At 41.3% G+C, this 12840-nt stretch overlaps 1 protein-coding gene across 1 annotated transcript in view; it reads right to left on the bottom strand.

Annotated features, from left to right (window-relative positions):
• Window positions 1-12840, bottom strand: part of TIAM2 (T-cell lymphoma invasion and metastasis 2) — a 90485-nt gene that overhangs the window by 44287 nt on the left and 33358 nt on the right. The window contains exons 8-12 of the mRNA XM_010285320.1: window positions 10955-11119; window positions 8192-8302; window positions 7654-7732; window positions 6606-6698; window positions 5307-5567 (exon numbers count right to left, since the gene is read on the bottom strand). Coding sequence (XP_010283622.1) covers window positions 5307-5567; window positions 6606-6698; window positions 7654-7732; window positions 8192-8302; window positions 10955-11119 — 709 coding nt within the window. The remainder of the gene's footprint in view (window positions 1-5306; window positions 5568-6605; window positions 6699-7653; window positions 7733-8191; window positions 8303-10954; window positions 11120-12840) is intronic.

Consider the following 12840-nt stretch of genomic DNA (forward strand, 5'->3'; position numbering starts at 1 on the left):
TTTCGTAGTGAGTAAAGAAAAGAAAACCCATCAGAGTCATTGATCTTCAGGCAGATAAGCAGTCATGCTGCACAGAGAACTACACGTCTATGTTAAAATAAGGCACTGCTTTTCTAGTGTGTTGCCCCACACCATGCAAAAACCACTGGATATCTGGTATTAGGTCCACCAGGCAAAAGGGAGCGGTATGTGCAGACCTGTACAACTAACACAGATCAGGGCCCACATCTAACAGGAATGTGAGTGTCCTCAGGTCTCAGGAAGCTAAGAAGCAATATTCACCTCTTCTGAGCTCAAAAGAGTTTCCTGTGAAAGAATAAAAATAAATTTCTTTGATTGCTCACACACACAGCGCAATGAGTGCCATGCCCTACAGCACGATGAGGGGAACATAAATGCCAAAACAGCAGCTAGGCAAACCAACACGACCCGATTTGGGAAGAACTAAAAGTAGAAGTTATTTTAGAAATGTTTTTCAGTTAAGTAATAGTGTTACTTTTGTTTACGAAACGCTTTAAACGTTACATTAAAAGGCGCTTATGAAATGCTTTAAAACCCGTGGGCAAACAGCAACAAGCAGAGTGGCCTGAGCCGGTGCACCAGGCGTAGCCCCCGGCTACGGAGCACCTTGGCTTCACCTCCTCCCGACCTCGTCTCTCCTCTCAAGAGGGACACACAGGTCTTTCTGATACTCAGGCTGGGCTGGGGCTGGAAGAGGGTGCAGGGAGTGCTACCTGGGGAGGCACGCGCAGCGGCAGGCGTGCGGCCAGCTGGCGGCAGAGCCAAGCTCTGCCTCCTCCTCCTCCCTTCCCCTGGGTGGTACCTGACAGAGCCGAGTGGCGCGAAGTTTTCTGGAGAAGCTGGGAGTTGCAATTACGCGTTACAGAGGCATCTAAACCACCTAGCGAAGTGTATTTGAAACGGAAAGTACCTTGGAACTGAATCCAAACCAGTTATTATCACGACCACATTTTTAAAAAGAACTTGGTCATATCAAAATTAAACTTGTGGCCGACTGATGTGCTTTGCCTATGTGCGTGCTTACTAAGATTAAAATCAGAAGTGGCTCATGTCTTGGGAAACAGAAGAGCTACTTCCCACTTGAGGGTTCAAACCACTGATCCTCCTCCTGAAGCACTTACATTTTGCAAAAATATCTCAATGTTTAGCAGATCAGGAGCTGAAATGCCATTGCTCCTCTCCAGCACACATCCCAGCTACTCGTCAAACAGGACGAAGCCTGACACTTTCTCTGACTCCAGCGGTCAGAGAGAAATTTCACATTTATACAAGGTGAAATAGCTTCATCAGGAGAGACCCACTAGCACGTCCCAGACCACGCTGCTACCCAGGGATCAGCCTGAGAGGTGGGAAGCAGAGGGCAAAACCCATGCTCCAAAATGGCCAGAGGGCTGCTTTGCAGGAAGGTTGGCTGAAAGACAGCTTGCTGCCTCTGACGGTAACTCTCCTTCCAACCAGCTCTCCCTGGTACCTGCCTGCTCCCCGCTCCTCCTCCTCCTGCTTACCTGGCTCTGGCCCTTGTCAGACCTCTGCACCCGCCGCTTCAACCCACTGAGTTTGCAGGGGAGGAAAAAAAAGAAAGTTTTCTCCTTAATTAGCTTCATTAAAGGCTCCACCAAGTGCCGCTGCCAGCACAGGGGTGGGACGAGTGCTATGGGGCTGGAAGGGAGGGCTAAGGTGGTGCAGGGGAGGAGGAGGAGCAAGCCTCCCCCTTGTCAGCAGCACCCAAGTCTTCTTCACCGCTCCCAGGACCACACCTCTAGAAAGATGGGCCAGATCCCACACAGAAGGTAACTGCCCTACCCCAAAAGAGGAGTACAATAGGGCGTGAAGGAACAGTATGTCCATCTTTTTTTATTATTATTTTCTTTTTTTAATGGTTTCTTTCCCATTTACCTCTCTAACACTCACAACAAGGAGCGAAGAGTATGTTCATCTTTTTTTATTATTATTTTCTATTTTTTAACAGTTTTTTTCCCTTTTTGCTCTCTAACACTCCCAGATGAAAGTATTTCTTCATGGAAACTTGTTAATGCATATCCAAACTGCCATCCCCCACTTTTTTTTTTTCCCCTTTTAATCACAGAGATCTATTTACAAATTAGGGTTGATTTCAACAGTGTCAGCTAACCAGAAATGACAGCTTTTTTGGCAAAAACCCACTTGCTGGGGGGAAAAATAATATTGCCAACTCTGACAGCAACTCATGTACTGCAATGGGTTTTCACACCTACTATGCTTCTCCCCCCTGCCTCAGCACTCTATAGATACATCATTAACCCACACAGGGTTGCCCTAAATATACAGTTTTCAATTCTCATGCCTCCTCTGCTGTTTATTCCTCAAATATCCATGCCATCTTAAAATGAGGCATTTTTTCCCTCCATAGTTGTAAGAATTCCAAATACAAGTATTTCTTTAATTTCCCTAGCACTGGAGCTTGGAGCAAATTTAGTTGCTCTGTTATTTGGTTTTCCACATTTATGAGTGCATTTTTTAAAGGTATTTAATCTCATTTCTTTTCCAGTATAAGCTTATTACTAGCCAAGCGGCTAAGCAGCAAGCACATAGCGTTGCCACGTGGGAGATGAAATGATATGACCACAGCAGGTCCAAAATACAGCTACAAGGGCATAGCAACCTCTTGGAGAAAATGAATCACCCTCACAAAGACTCCCTGGGAATGTTTTTTAGGAGTGGCAGAGTTAGTGGCTTTGGAGAAAGTCAATCACTTCCCTTCTGTAACAGCACAGGCTGCCAAAGTTTGCCACAAGGTATAACTGGCTATCCTCAACGTAGCAGAATACGTAGGAAAAGGCATTCATCAGTTATGCTAAGCAGTTACAAAACTGTACACGAATGTATACAAACTATTACCAGCTAAGTTACATGAAGCCAGTGATGTAAAGTAAATTCTGTTTTGCTTTCGCCTGGTGGTTGTCACCAAGCACCAGGCAGGGTATTGCCGTGTGACTCAGTGCTGAAAATTTCCACTTTCCAAGCACCTTCTTAATTTTAGCTCACTAATCCTCATAGTACTCTAGAAAGATAAATAGAGTTAGTCAATTTTTAAAAACAGGGAGGTGACAGCATAAACATTAAGGTTTTTAACTCCAGGTATGTACCTTGAGCCAAACTGTGCTTGATTTTTGAAAGAGGTCACTCTCCGCTGGTACTAACTGACTTTCAAAGGCACTGCCTTAGAAGAACAGGCTCAACATGGACAAGCAACTGTCAGAAATTATTTTTGAGAACAGTGGTCTTAAGAGTGAATCACTCAACTCTACCAAAGGAGACAGAACAGTATTAAACACTGGATGTGAATTTAAGAGTCTCTGGCCTCCAAATCCTTGCTTGGATCATTAAATACCCCCTCTTCTTATCTAAAATCTTTTTCAATTCCTGAGTGAGTAACAGGACACAGAACAGTTAAACCCCTTATGATTATCTATTAATGCAAAATAATGCCATTTCCTTCTGTTTCCATTTGAACCTGATCAGGTGATCAGACACTAAGCACTAAATTCAATAAACATGAAAGTCCTTCTCACAAAGCTTAATTTAGAACTATTTGTTCCCTTTCAGAATAAAATAAATCTTCCTTAGTTGCTTATAGGCACGAAAGCAAATATACTATGTCCCATTATCCACTCGTGCTTAGAGTGTAATAAATACTCCAGTAATTTCCTATTATAATGGAATATTTGCACAGGTTGCAAATTTATCCCAGAGGAAGGAGGCATCTAGTGAATGGACACATACATTTATCATAGTGAATACTCTAGGTAATGCTGGCCTATGACATCAAGCCAACAAGCTGAATGATAGCCCTGGTATAATTATGTAATTAATTGGCTCTATCATAATTTTTGTTTTATGACACTAACTTTTATGTGCCACTAGTCAATTTAATGGCATTTTAAATTGAACTAAGGCCCCTGAGAGAGATGCTACTTACTGTACCACAAATTTGTATTCAGATTTCTTTTAATTTCAAAAGATGACCTAATAAAATTGCTTTATAATTAAATCCATTCTAACAACTTCTCCTGTGTGATTCTTTTTCTTCTCCCATTTTTAATTACGAAAAAAAATCCAATCAGAAAACACTCACCACCGTAATTATATACAAAAATCATCGACCCCTTTTTGTACCTCTTGCAGCTCTCCTCGCGCAGCAGTGCGCCCTGGCTAGCTTTCCTGCAGAATTTTACTAGCATCCCCCAGAGGTCCAGCGAGGAAACTGCACCTTTACTCTCAAGAAACTAGAGTTAAATTTGCTTCTATCTTGCTTGAGAAATAGTCAAGGCGTGGGAAGGAAGGGGAGCAAATCCCCACATACTTTCTATTTCAGACCGGCGTTTGTAAGTATTCTGGCAGCACAAGATGTATTTCTCACGTGCAGTAAGATCAGCTACAGGAAGGGGAGCGTGACCACGGCTCTCCTCCACCCAGCGCGGCGGTGCCCCTCTACGTGCCACCTCCTATTTCCAGCTGAAAAGGCAACTCAGCAAGTGAGCACTAGCACCTTCCTGGGGGCTGGGGAGACGTGGTGTCATCCAGGAGCAGTCCTTACCACGTAGGCTTTTGGCACCTTCCTTGCCTGGTGCTCCTGATGTGGAAACCCACCAGGATCTCACCCTGACATAGCACTGTTAGGATATGTCCTCCATTCAATGTTTAATACAGTGGTATTACATTGAGTAAGAAATATAAGCAGGTAGTAGCAAAACAATTCCAATCAAAGCCGTTTTCATAGGCTTTCTTCTCCACAGTAATTGGCTCTATCCAACGGGAACATGGTAATACCATTGGGCAGGAGCAGAGCAAAATGACTCCTTTCTGAGGTGATGATGATTATTGCGTTTAAGGGACCCTGAATGTATGCAGTACTCTACCATACATAAAGCATGGTAAACACAAAACAACACTTCAGTCTCTGAAAGTCATCACATCGTTTCAACCACCAATGCCTGGGAAATGGATGTACTGGAGATACCTGAGACCACAGAACAGTTAAAAGAGCTCTTGATAATACTGGATGGTGCAGCCAAACAGATTAAAAGAATATAATTTCCCTGCAGAAATGATGATACTCTGTTCCATTTCTACTTTCTAGAAAATAATAAAATAGCAGACAGACATGGAGCATAAATGGAACTTAAAACAGTATTTGCTTGGGTTTCTCTCTGAGGCTAGCACAGAATTTTAAACATAATTGAGTTTTAAAAAACAGTGATATTGGAAGTGAGATGGAAGTAATAAAATTATTGACAACGTCTTACCATTTGCTGTGTTCTTTTTGAAGTTATCTAGAAACTCTTCCAGGAGCTGTGACTGGTTTGGAGGGGGCAACAAACTCCTGGGGTCCCTGGAAATGTCACCATCTGACCAGGATGCACATAAGGGTTGCTGGGTCTCATAATGGTTCATTCTCAGAGTGAGCATTACGCTTCTCTCCGAAAACAGTAACTCCATCTGCCTGAGGTCAAGATCGGACACAGCCTCTCCATTTATGCTCAGGATTTCATTGCCTACTCGGAGGCCTGGGAGCATGTGAAAGAAAAGAAGAAAAAAAATGAGGGAATATAAAACGTAAAGGGTCACAAACCAAACCTTTTGCTGATTCACCTTTTATTTAAGTTCTAATTCAAATAGCCTAATCCTAAAACAAGTCCATCAGAATCGATGTGAGCTTTATTTGTGTTTATACAGATCGACCGCATGCTTACTTAGGTAGGTGTTGCACATAGTACAGCAATTGAGTTGTTTCTTTCTAAAGATGCTACAGAATTTGGTGGGTGGGAGGGCAGCACAACTTTCAAGAAGATTAGAGTAGAGGCAGCTGTCACAACTTGGTGCTGTACACTGGTGGTATCCATAACACGTATTTCATTATCCGAGAACAAGGCACTAGTCACGTAGATCAAATCATTCAGGCAAAACTGAAACAGCAGCGGATGGAGTCTTCATCAGCTTTTGTATACATCGAAACAGTGGCAACCGCTGCCTTTCAAAGTTAGCAACAACCAAGTGGTCATTACCCTCAGGTAGCAAATTAAACTCTCCGTTTTTCTGGGTTTGCCTCTCTGCTTTTCAGCAAGCAGAACTGACGTGATCCTGCTGTGCTGATGGAGAGCACGGTTTCTGAGCAGCACAGTAGAGAAGGTGCTCGCAGAAATGTACACAGAAAACTGTTTTGGGGCTGGAGGCTGCTTTTCATTGCCAGCAAAAGTGGAAGTGATCAGTCTTGGAGACTGACCAAGCCCATGAGGTTCCCCACTGTGAGATGAACTCTTTCTCCAGCCTGTTCCTCTGTTGAAAAGCACTTGGTCGGAGGGCTGAACGCAGGCTTTGTCTCCGAGGGTGAACCAGAACACTCCTCACTATACTGAAAGGATAGTTCAGTTACTCTGCGTACCTTACCTTTCCTAATATCACATACTTTCCATGGTCTTCAGGAAAGAAAACTATGAATAGTAAAAGCCAAGAACCATTTTAGACAGCAATACTAAAGCTCCTTCATGTTTTGGGATTTTAAAAAGATAATGAAGTACAGTGTTAAGCATAATACAACACAGTACCTTCTTTGTATGCCAGTCCATCATGGAGAACATCACTTACAAATATACGGGTGAGATGCTGGTTTTCATCAACTTCTGCTGTGACAGCAAAACCTGAAGTAAAAGAGGCTTAAATCAAATAAACTTTCTCAGAAACCTTTCCCTTTTATTTTGTATATTCAGTAGACTCTATACAACCAGAGGGAGAATACTTCTTGTGAGAACACACCCAAGGAGCACAAAGAAATTAATCACATTGTTTCCCAGTCATTGTAAGGCCTATTAAAGTTAATAGGACTTTTCAACTTCCGGGAAATGTCATGCTGTGCTGTAAAAAAAAACAAATTAGATTTAAAAAAAAATATTGCCTACCTCCCCCCACATGACATTTCAATAGCACAGCTCATTGTTATGGTAAGACTTCTGCACTGTGTCCATCAGACACAGGTGTCCTGAACAGACCCAAAACCTGAAACCCTGAAGCATAAGGCAGCAAATCCATATAGACCAGTGAGTGAGATAGCCCAGCTGACAGACTTGCAGCTGGAGAATAGCGCAGAGCTGCCTTACAAAGGTATCTTTGCAAGGTATATAACTACTCCTAGGCATAACCACCTCCCACAGGTAAAAAGCCTGTCAGAACTGGTACCAAAGGACACTCTGTTGATACCGTGCCAACAGAGGAACCCACCACCAAAAAAAAGAAAATAAAATGCAGAACTTGACCATGGTCCAACTGAGACTGATTGTATTAACTTTATTTATTATTGTATTTATTATTGCAAAGGAAATTTGTCTTCTGACAATCCCACACTTAATTATTTGGCCAGCACAGCAGAATTAGAAACTGGAGCCTTCCCAAACAGAGACGTAAGACACATGCTGGCCAGTGTAAAACAACCAGTTTAGGTCCTTGTTATAATGCCTCCAGTCCTTTGCAGACTCAAGATTTTGAGCTATCAAGGAGGGCTCTACCTGCTCTAAGAGACAGAAAACTCCTGAAGAGAGGAAGTAAGCAATTAGAAGAATAAAAAGAAAATTTCCTGAGTGCTGTTTTCGTTAAACTTACCAAAATCACTTATGTTTTCAGTCTTTGTAAGATGAACGTGATGAACATTTAATGGACAAATTTCTATTTCATCATATACCTGTTAAAAAAAAACCACAACATAATCCAATTATGAAATTGCAAGCACCAAACCCTGAAGGTCCAGCATGGGAAATAAGCACAACATTCTTTGCATCAATGAAGAGCCAAAGCTAGCTGTCTTTACACAGAGAACTGTGTTCCTGTGCAAGCATCATTGGTATTAGTGGGACTAAATGCAGAGCAAGCTAAATATAGAAAACCCAGCCTGGAGTAGAGACTGACACTTTGATTTTGTACCAGAAGCCCCAGTTAAATCTTCAAACAGTTCCTGAAGAGAGTGTTTGTAGTGCCTAGCCACCTGAACGTCTGCATGGGCATGGGCTGTGTGAACGAGGATGGCAGAATGCAATCCAAGAACAGCTTTAAAGTCTTATTTTAGATCTGAATCACACATATTCGTAGGTGATAATTCAACTGTAGCTACAGACATCATGGAGCTTTATCTAAAAGGAGTCACACTTTCCTGGTCTACTATGTATTCATATGGTTCAGGAGCACAATACTCGGTATTTTCATCAACCAGTCTTCTGAGTTGTAGGCCATAGTTTCTTGGCTCCAGCTGTTTCATCTAAGGAACAAAGAGAATGGGGTTTGGAATTTGTTATTTATTTCCAGTATCCCAGAAGACAAAGAAGTGACACACACACACACAAAAAGCTCTTTAGGAATCATGCAAAAGCAATCCTCAACAAGTCTTTTTCTAACTATTTTTGTGGTAGACAAAAAAACAAAGCTAGCTGCATTGCTTAAAAGACAGGGTTCAAGTGCAATTTCCATTTTCCCTTACAATCCTCCCAAATTCTTTCATGAACACTATGTCTTGGCTATTAGATTAACTGACCACTGCTATATGTTTCCGAAGATATCACACCTGTTTTCTGTCCTTTTGAACCTTACAAACATCTTTTTCTGCGACTACTTTTAATGACTCAGTTCTGCTCACCAACTTTTTCTTCTGATGTAGAAAATGTATATGCATGTTAGAAGAGGAGATGGGAAGCAGGCTCCCTCAGGGTTTGCCTTTATTGGTTTTTATTTTTATTGCTGGGTTTTATCTATGATCAGAGAGTTTCACCTATTTTTTTTCACCACGTGAGGTCAAAGCAAAAATCCTGTCTCAACAGGAAGTCAAAGGGAAATAGGAACATTCCCAAAGGATATTAGCCTGAAAGTGTTGAGCCCCTGATGAGAGTCTCTCTGAAAATCAGGATGCTGGTGAGACCACTGCACAAAACATTTCATTTTAGCATATTAATAGAGCAACATTTCTAAAACGGGCAGAAGCAACATTTCTAAAAGAGGAGGAATGACTGCATGCCTGAGGGTTATTTAACCTCTTTAATGCATCTCTGCAGCTTACAAAATCTGCATCTGCTGAGTAACTAGTAATTACCTTAACAATTTATTATGTGTAACAGTTTACAAGTTGCATGTGTTCTGTACCCTGAACAATTTTATTCAAATGCACATTTTTTTCTATATGCGCTATCCAAAAGCCTCAGATCGAAAACAGGAATGAGAAAAGTATAAACCCCATAAAGCATGAATGAAGGGAAAAAAAAAACCACCCCTTTGAACTTCATCCTTATACACATAACATTCAAACATGTTCTGTTAAGAAGAAAGATTCCTTACACTCACCAGAGCAGAATGAAAATGTAATAAGGAAAAGAACCAGGATAGATGAGCATAAAGTATTCAGCATTAGAGAATGCTTATGAAAAGCTTTACACACAGAATAGAAAGAAAAAATAAAACAGAAAAATGTTTAAGAAAAAATTCAAATAATTTAAAACTAAATTTTCATGCGATACAGACAATGAAAATTAAAAGTCAGCTTTACAATTACAAATATTTTGGAATGATGGAGTAAGAGAGGTAAGGAATTTCCTTTTCAACTTAATTTTACGTTTATAAATTTTATTTCCTCTTTCAGGGGTCTTGCCTGTCACTTGTCAACTACTTCCAAATGTTTCAGCTCTACCGTGCCATCTGGTGGTCAAATAATGCCTCAGACAATCCCTTTAGCCTGACTAGGTACAGTGAATTTTTAAAATGTAAAGCCAGGCACTAACCTGTTTCTCCAGTATTCAGTCTCCAGCAAAAGCAACTAGAAGATAATTCCTCCTCTGTGGTGCCACGGAGATGCACTGTGACTTAGCTAAATCAGTGTGCTTATTTTGATTTAAAAACTATAGCTCACTCTGTATTTTTAAAGACTGGTGTAATTTAATAATTTTTGTTTGTTTATGACATTACCAGGTGCAAAGAGCAATTGAATTGGTTCCTTTCCTCCATGGGAAGCCTCAAAAATCATTAACTTCAAGCCACCTGAATGAGCTCACCTGAATGTTCACATTAACCTATGCCAAAAGCTACAGCTGGATTTTGTACAGAGCAGGAGTCCTTTTTGCCCATTTTTCCCTTTAATTTGTGAAGTAAATAAACTTTATTTACCAGTTGTCAGAAAACAGAACTTGGGAGTAAAAAAGTTAGTTGTTCCAAAAACCTTGTTTCCACAATTTAACTGACTTGAATCGTGAAGCTAGAGCTAAATTCAAGCACTGACACACGTGGAGACAAAGGTGCTAGGTATGTTGTGATGTTCTAGAGGTGCTGGTCTTTTGGCTGTAGTTAAAATTGGTATTTCTACTTTACCTTCAACTTGTGACTCAGTTTTCTGCCCCAAGATCTATAGCAATCCCTCTCAAAGGAAATTCCATCTCAAGGAAATGCACTCTTTAAACTTCACTAGTAGAGCTGGTATTTACTGAAAAGCTTAAAAGGGTCCTTTAAGAAGCAAACACATATGACAGACTTTGTCATAGCAGTCTTAAATATCTTCACCACCTGGCATTAACTCGACCAGTCACCGTTACTCCTCTGTGACTAATTTGCACAGAAAACTGGGTTCGCTGCAGTGACAACATAGAGCGGACACATGCTGAGATTTTTCAGGGGCTGACTACCCGGCAAACCGTCACCGCTCTCTAAGACATTGTGTGCTGTCTTGACCAACGCTTCTTGGAAACTTTTCCACAACCCTGCTGCCTTGGCTACAATACGTAAGTAACTAAAGGAAACAGAGCAATGTGCCTTAACACATGACAGGGAGATGCTGCTGTTATGCTCTCCCTATGTAGACATCCTCTGATACATTATGTTCCTTCTCAAGTCCAGAGCTATTAACAAGATGCAATTGTACACAAAAAACGAGTACCTTGCATGCCAAAGACAAAACATCTTCCACCCTGTGCTCTGGCTTGAGGGTCAGCGCCACTCCTTGGCCGTCATAGAAGTGAACATACGTCTGTGTTTCCCAAGCACTCTCCTTCGGGATGCTCTCTGGCACTGAGCAGTAGACATTCAAAAAGTCATCGACATGCTGCTGGAAACAAGGGAGAAATGTACAACATATGTGAATGCTGAAAAAAACCCCCAAAAGTACAATTACTTTGGCAGTTTGCGGTGGGTATGTATTTAGACTCAGTACCGTGTATTTCCCTATGGCAAGATAGGGACAAAGTTCCATTACCTGCTCTCATTCACTATCGAACACTTGATGTTCTTGAGAACAGGTTGTGCTTCCTCTGCATTCCCATTACGGGCTTTTATGCCTTTATCTTATATTAATTGTTGATTTAACTCGAAGTGAAAATATGTAGCTACCTAGTATTATATCACAGTGGGAATAAATTCTTGAGAAGAACCAAATACTACAATTTTACTTTATTAACAAATGCAAGAAAAACGGAATTACTGTAATTTTGACAGAAAATTATAATATAGTAAACTTCCAGCAGAGAGCACTGTGGAGCAAGGCTTACCATAACATAATAAAAGACTAAAGCAGGAATAAAGTGTTCCTATTTTATTTACAGTTTAAGAACATATTGTTCCATAGGTAGCACAGGGTATTTGCCTGTTTACGATTTTGCTTCACATTCACACTTGTTCCAAAGCCACTCCGCTTGATCAAATAACAACATCCACCCTGAATCATTTCCCTGTTGCGCTCTCACCCTTCATTTGCACACTTTCTCCTGCGCTGCACTTGAGGCTACACGTTCCAGATGAAGTCACACAAGGAAAAGAAAAACACTGAGAGCTGTTCAGAATTTGGAGTTTCACCTATATATTTGCACTTGCCTATTCAGCACGTCACTTAGATACCCACAGCGAGGCACTTAACTTTACGCAGATAGGGTCCCTCAATTCTCCTTACAGTCAATGGAAAGGGACAATAACCCTCTAAAGTGGCCGAACTGCCACCGAAGACACATCTTAAGATATGCTGAGCTGTTCTCAGGAGTGCCTACCTCCCTAACGCTTTTTTCTTTGTATTTTTATTTGTTTGTTTGTTTGGGGGGGGCGGGGGGGGTTGCTGCCTACACAAAGCCCCTTGATGATGTAATTCTTCCTCCTGGCTCTGCCGGGACACAAGCCCAGGGGTGCACTGCAATTAAAATGCTGCAGTAAAATCACTGCACAGGGACTGCTTCCCTTGCTGCAGGCAGCAAAGTTATTGACAACAATCTACCAGTAGCAACAGAAAGACCAATATTATTTTGTTTTTCCAAATAACAACTGTGGCTGTGAAAACGATGAGGTAAGCAATTCTATCGAGGTAATTACCAAGCAATGCAGAAATTCAGGTTGCAGCCAACCCAGAGTATGGCACAGTAATAATTTGGTGCCAGAGTAACATTGGTTTTGGTGGAATAATATTAATGAACTAATGGCATTGATGAATCTTGTATCTCTTGCTCAACTGTCCCTTTTAACTAGTTGAAAATGAAATTTCAATTAACATGTTCCATGGAAATCCCACGAAAATCCAGCAACTACTATACGTAACAGAAATCCTGTTACGCTACTGCAATTAATGAAGTGATGAAATCTACACCAGGTGAAGTTTCACCTCGCTGGTTGTGGTTCCAGACTGCTCCTAACACTAGTGTTGTTGAAGAAGGTAATTCCCACAGAAGCATGGTCCTCTCAGAAAGCACTAAATCAAGTGCCTGGGAATAAACGTTGACCTCCTTCCATGGTGTAAATAACAGAAAGGAGAAAGGGCAAGGCAGGCAGGCTGCGAGAGGTTAGCAG

The sequence above is a fragment of the Phaethon lepturus genome, unplaced genomic scaffold (assembly GCF_000687285.1).
Source record: "Phaethon lepturus isolate BGI_N335 unplaced genomic scaffold, ASM68728v1 scaffold4944, whole genome shotgun sequence".
Classification (NCBI taxonomy): Eukaryota; Metazoa; Chordata; class Aves; order Phaethontiformes; family Phaethontidae; genus Phaethon; species Phaethon lepturus.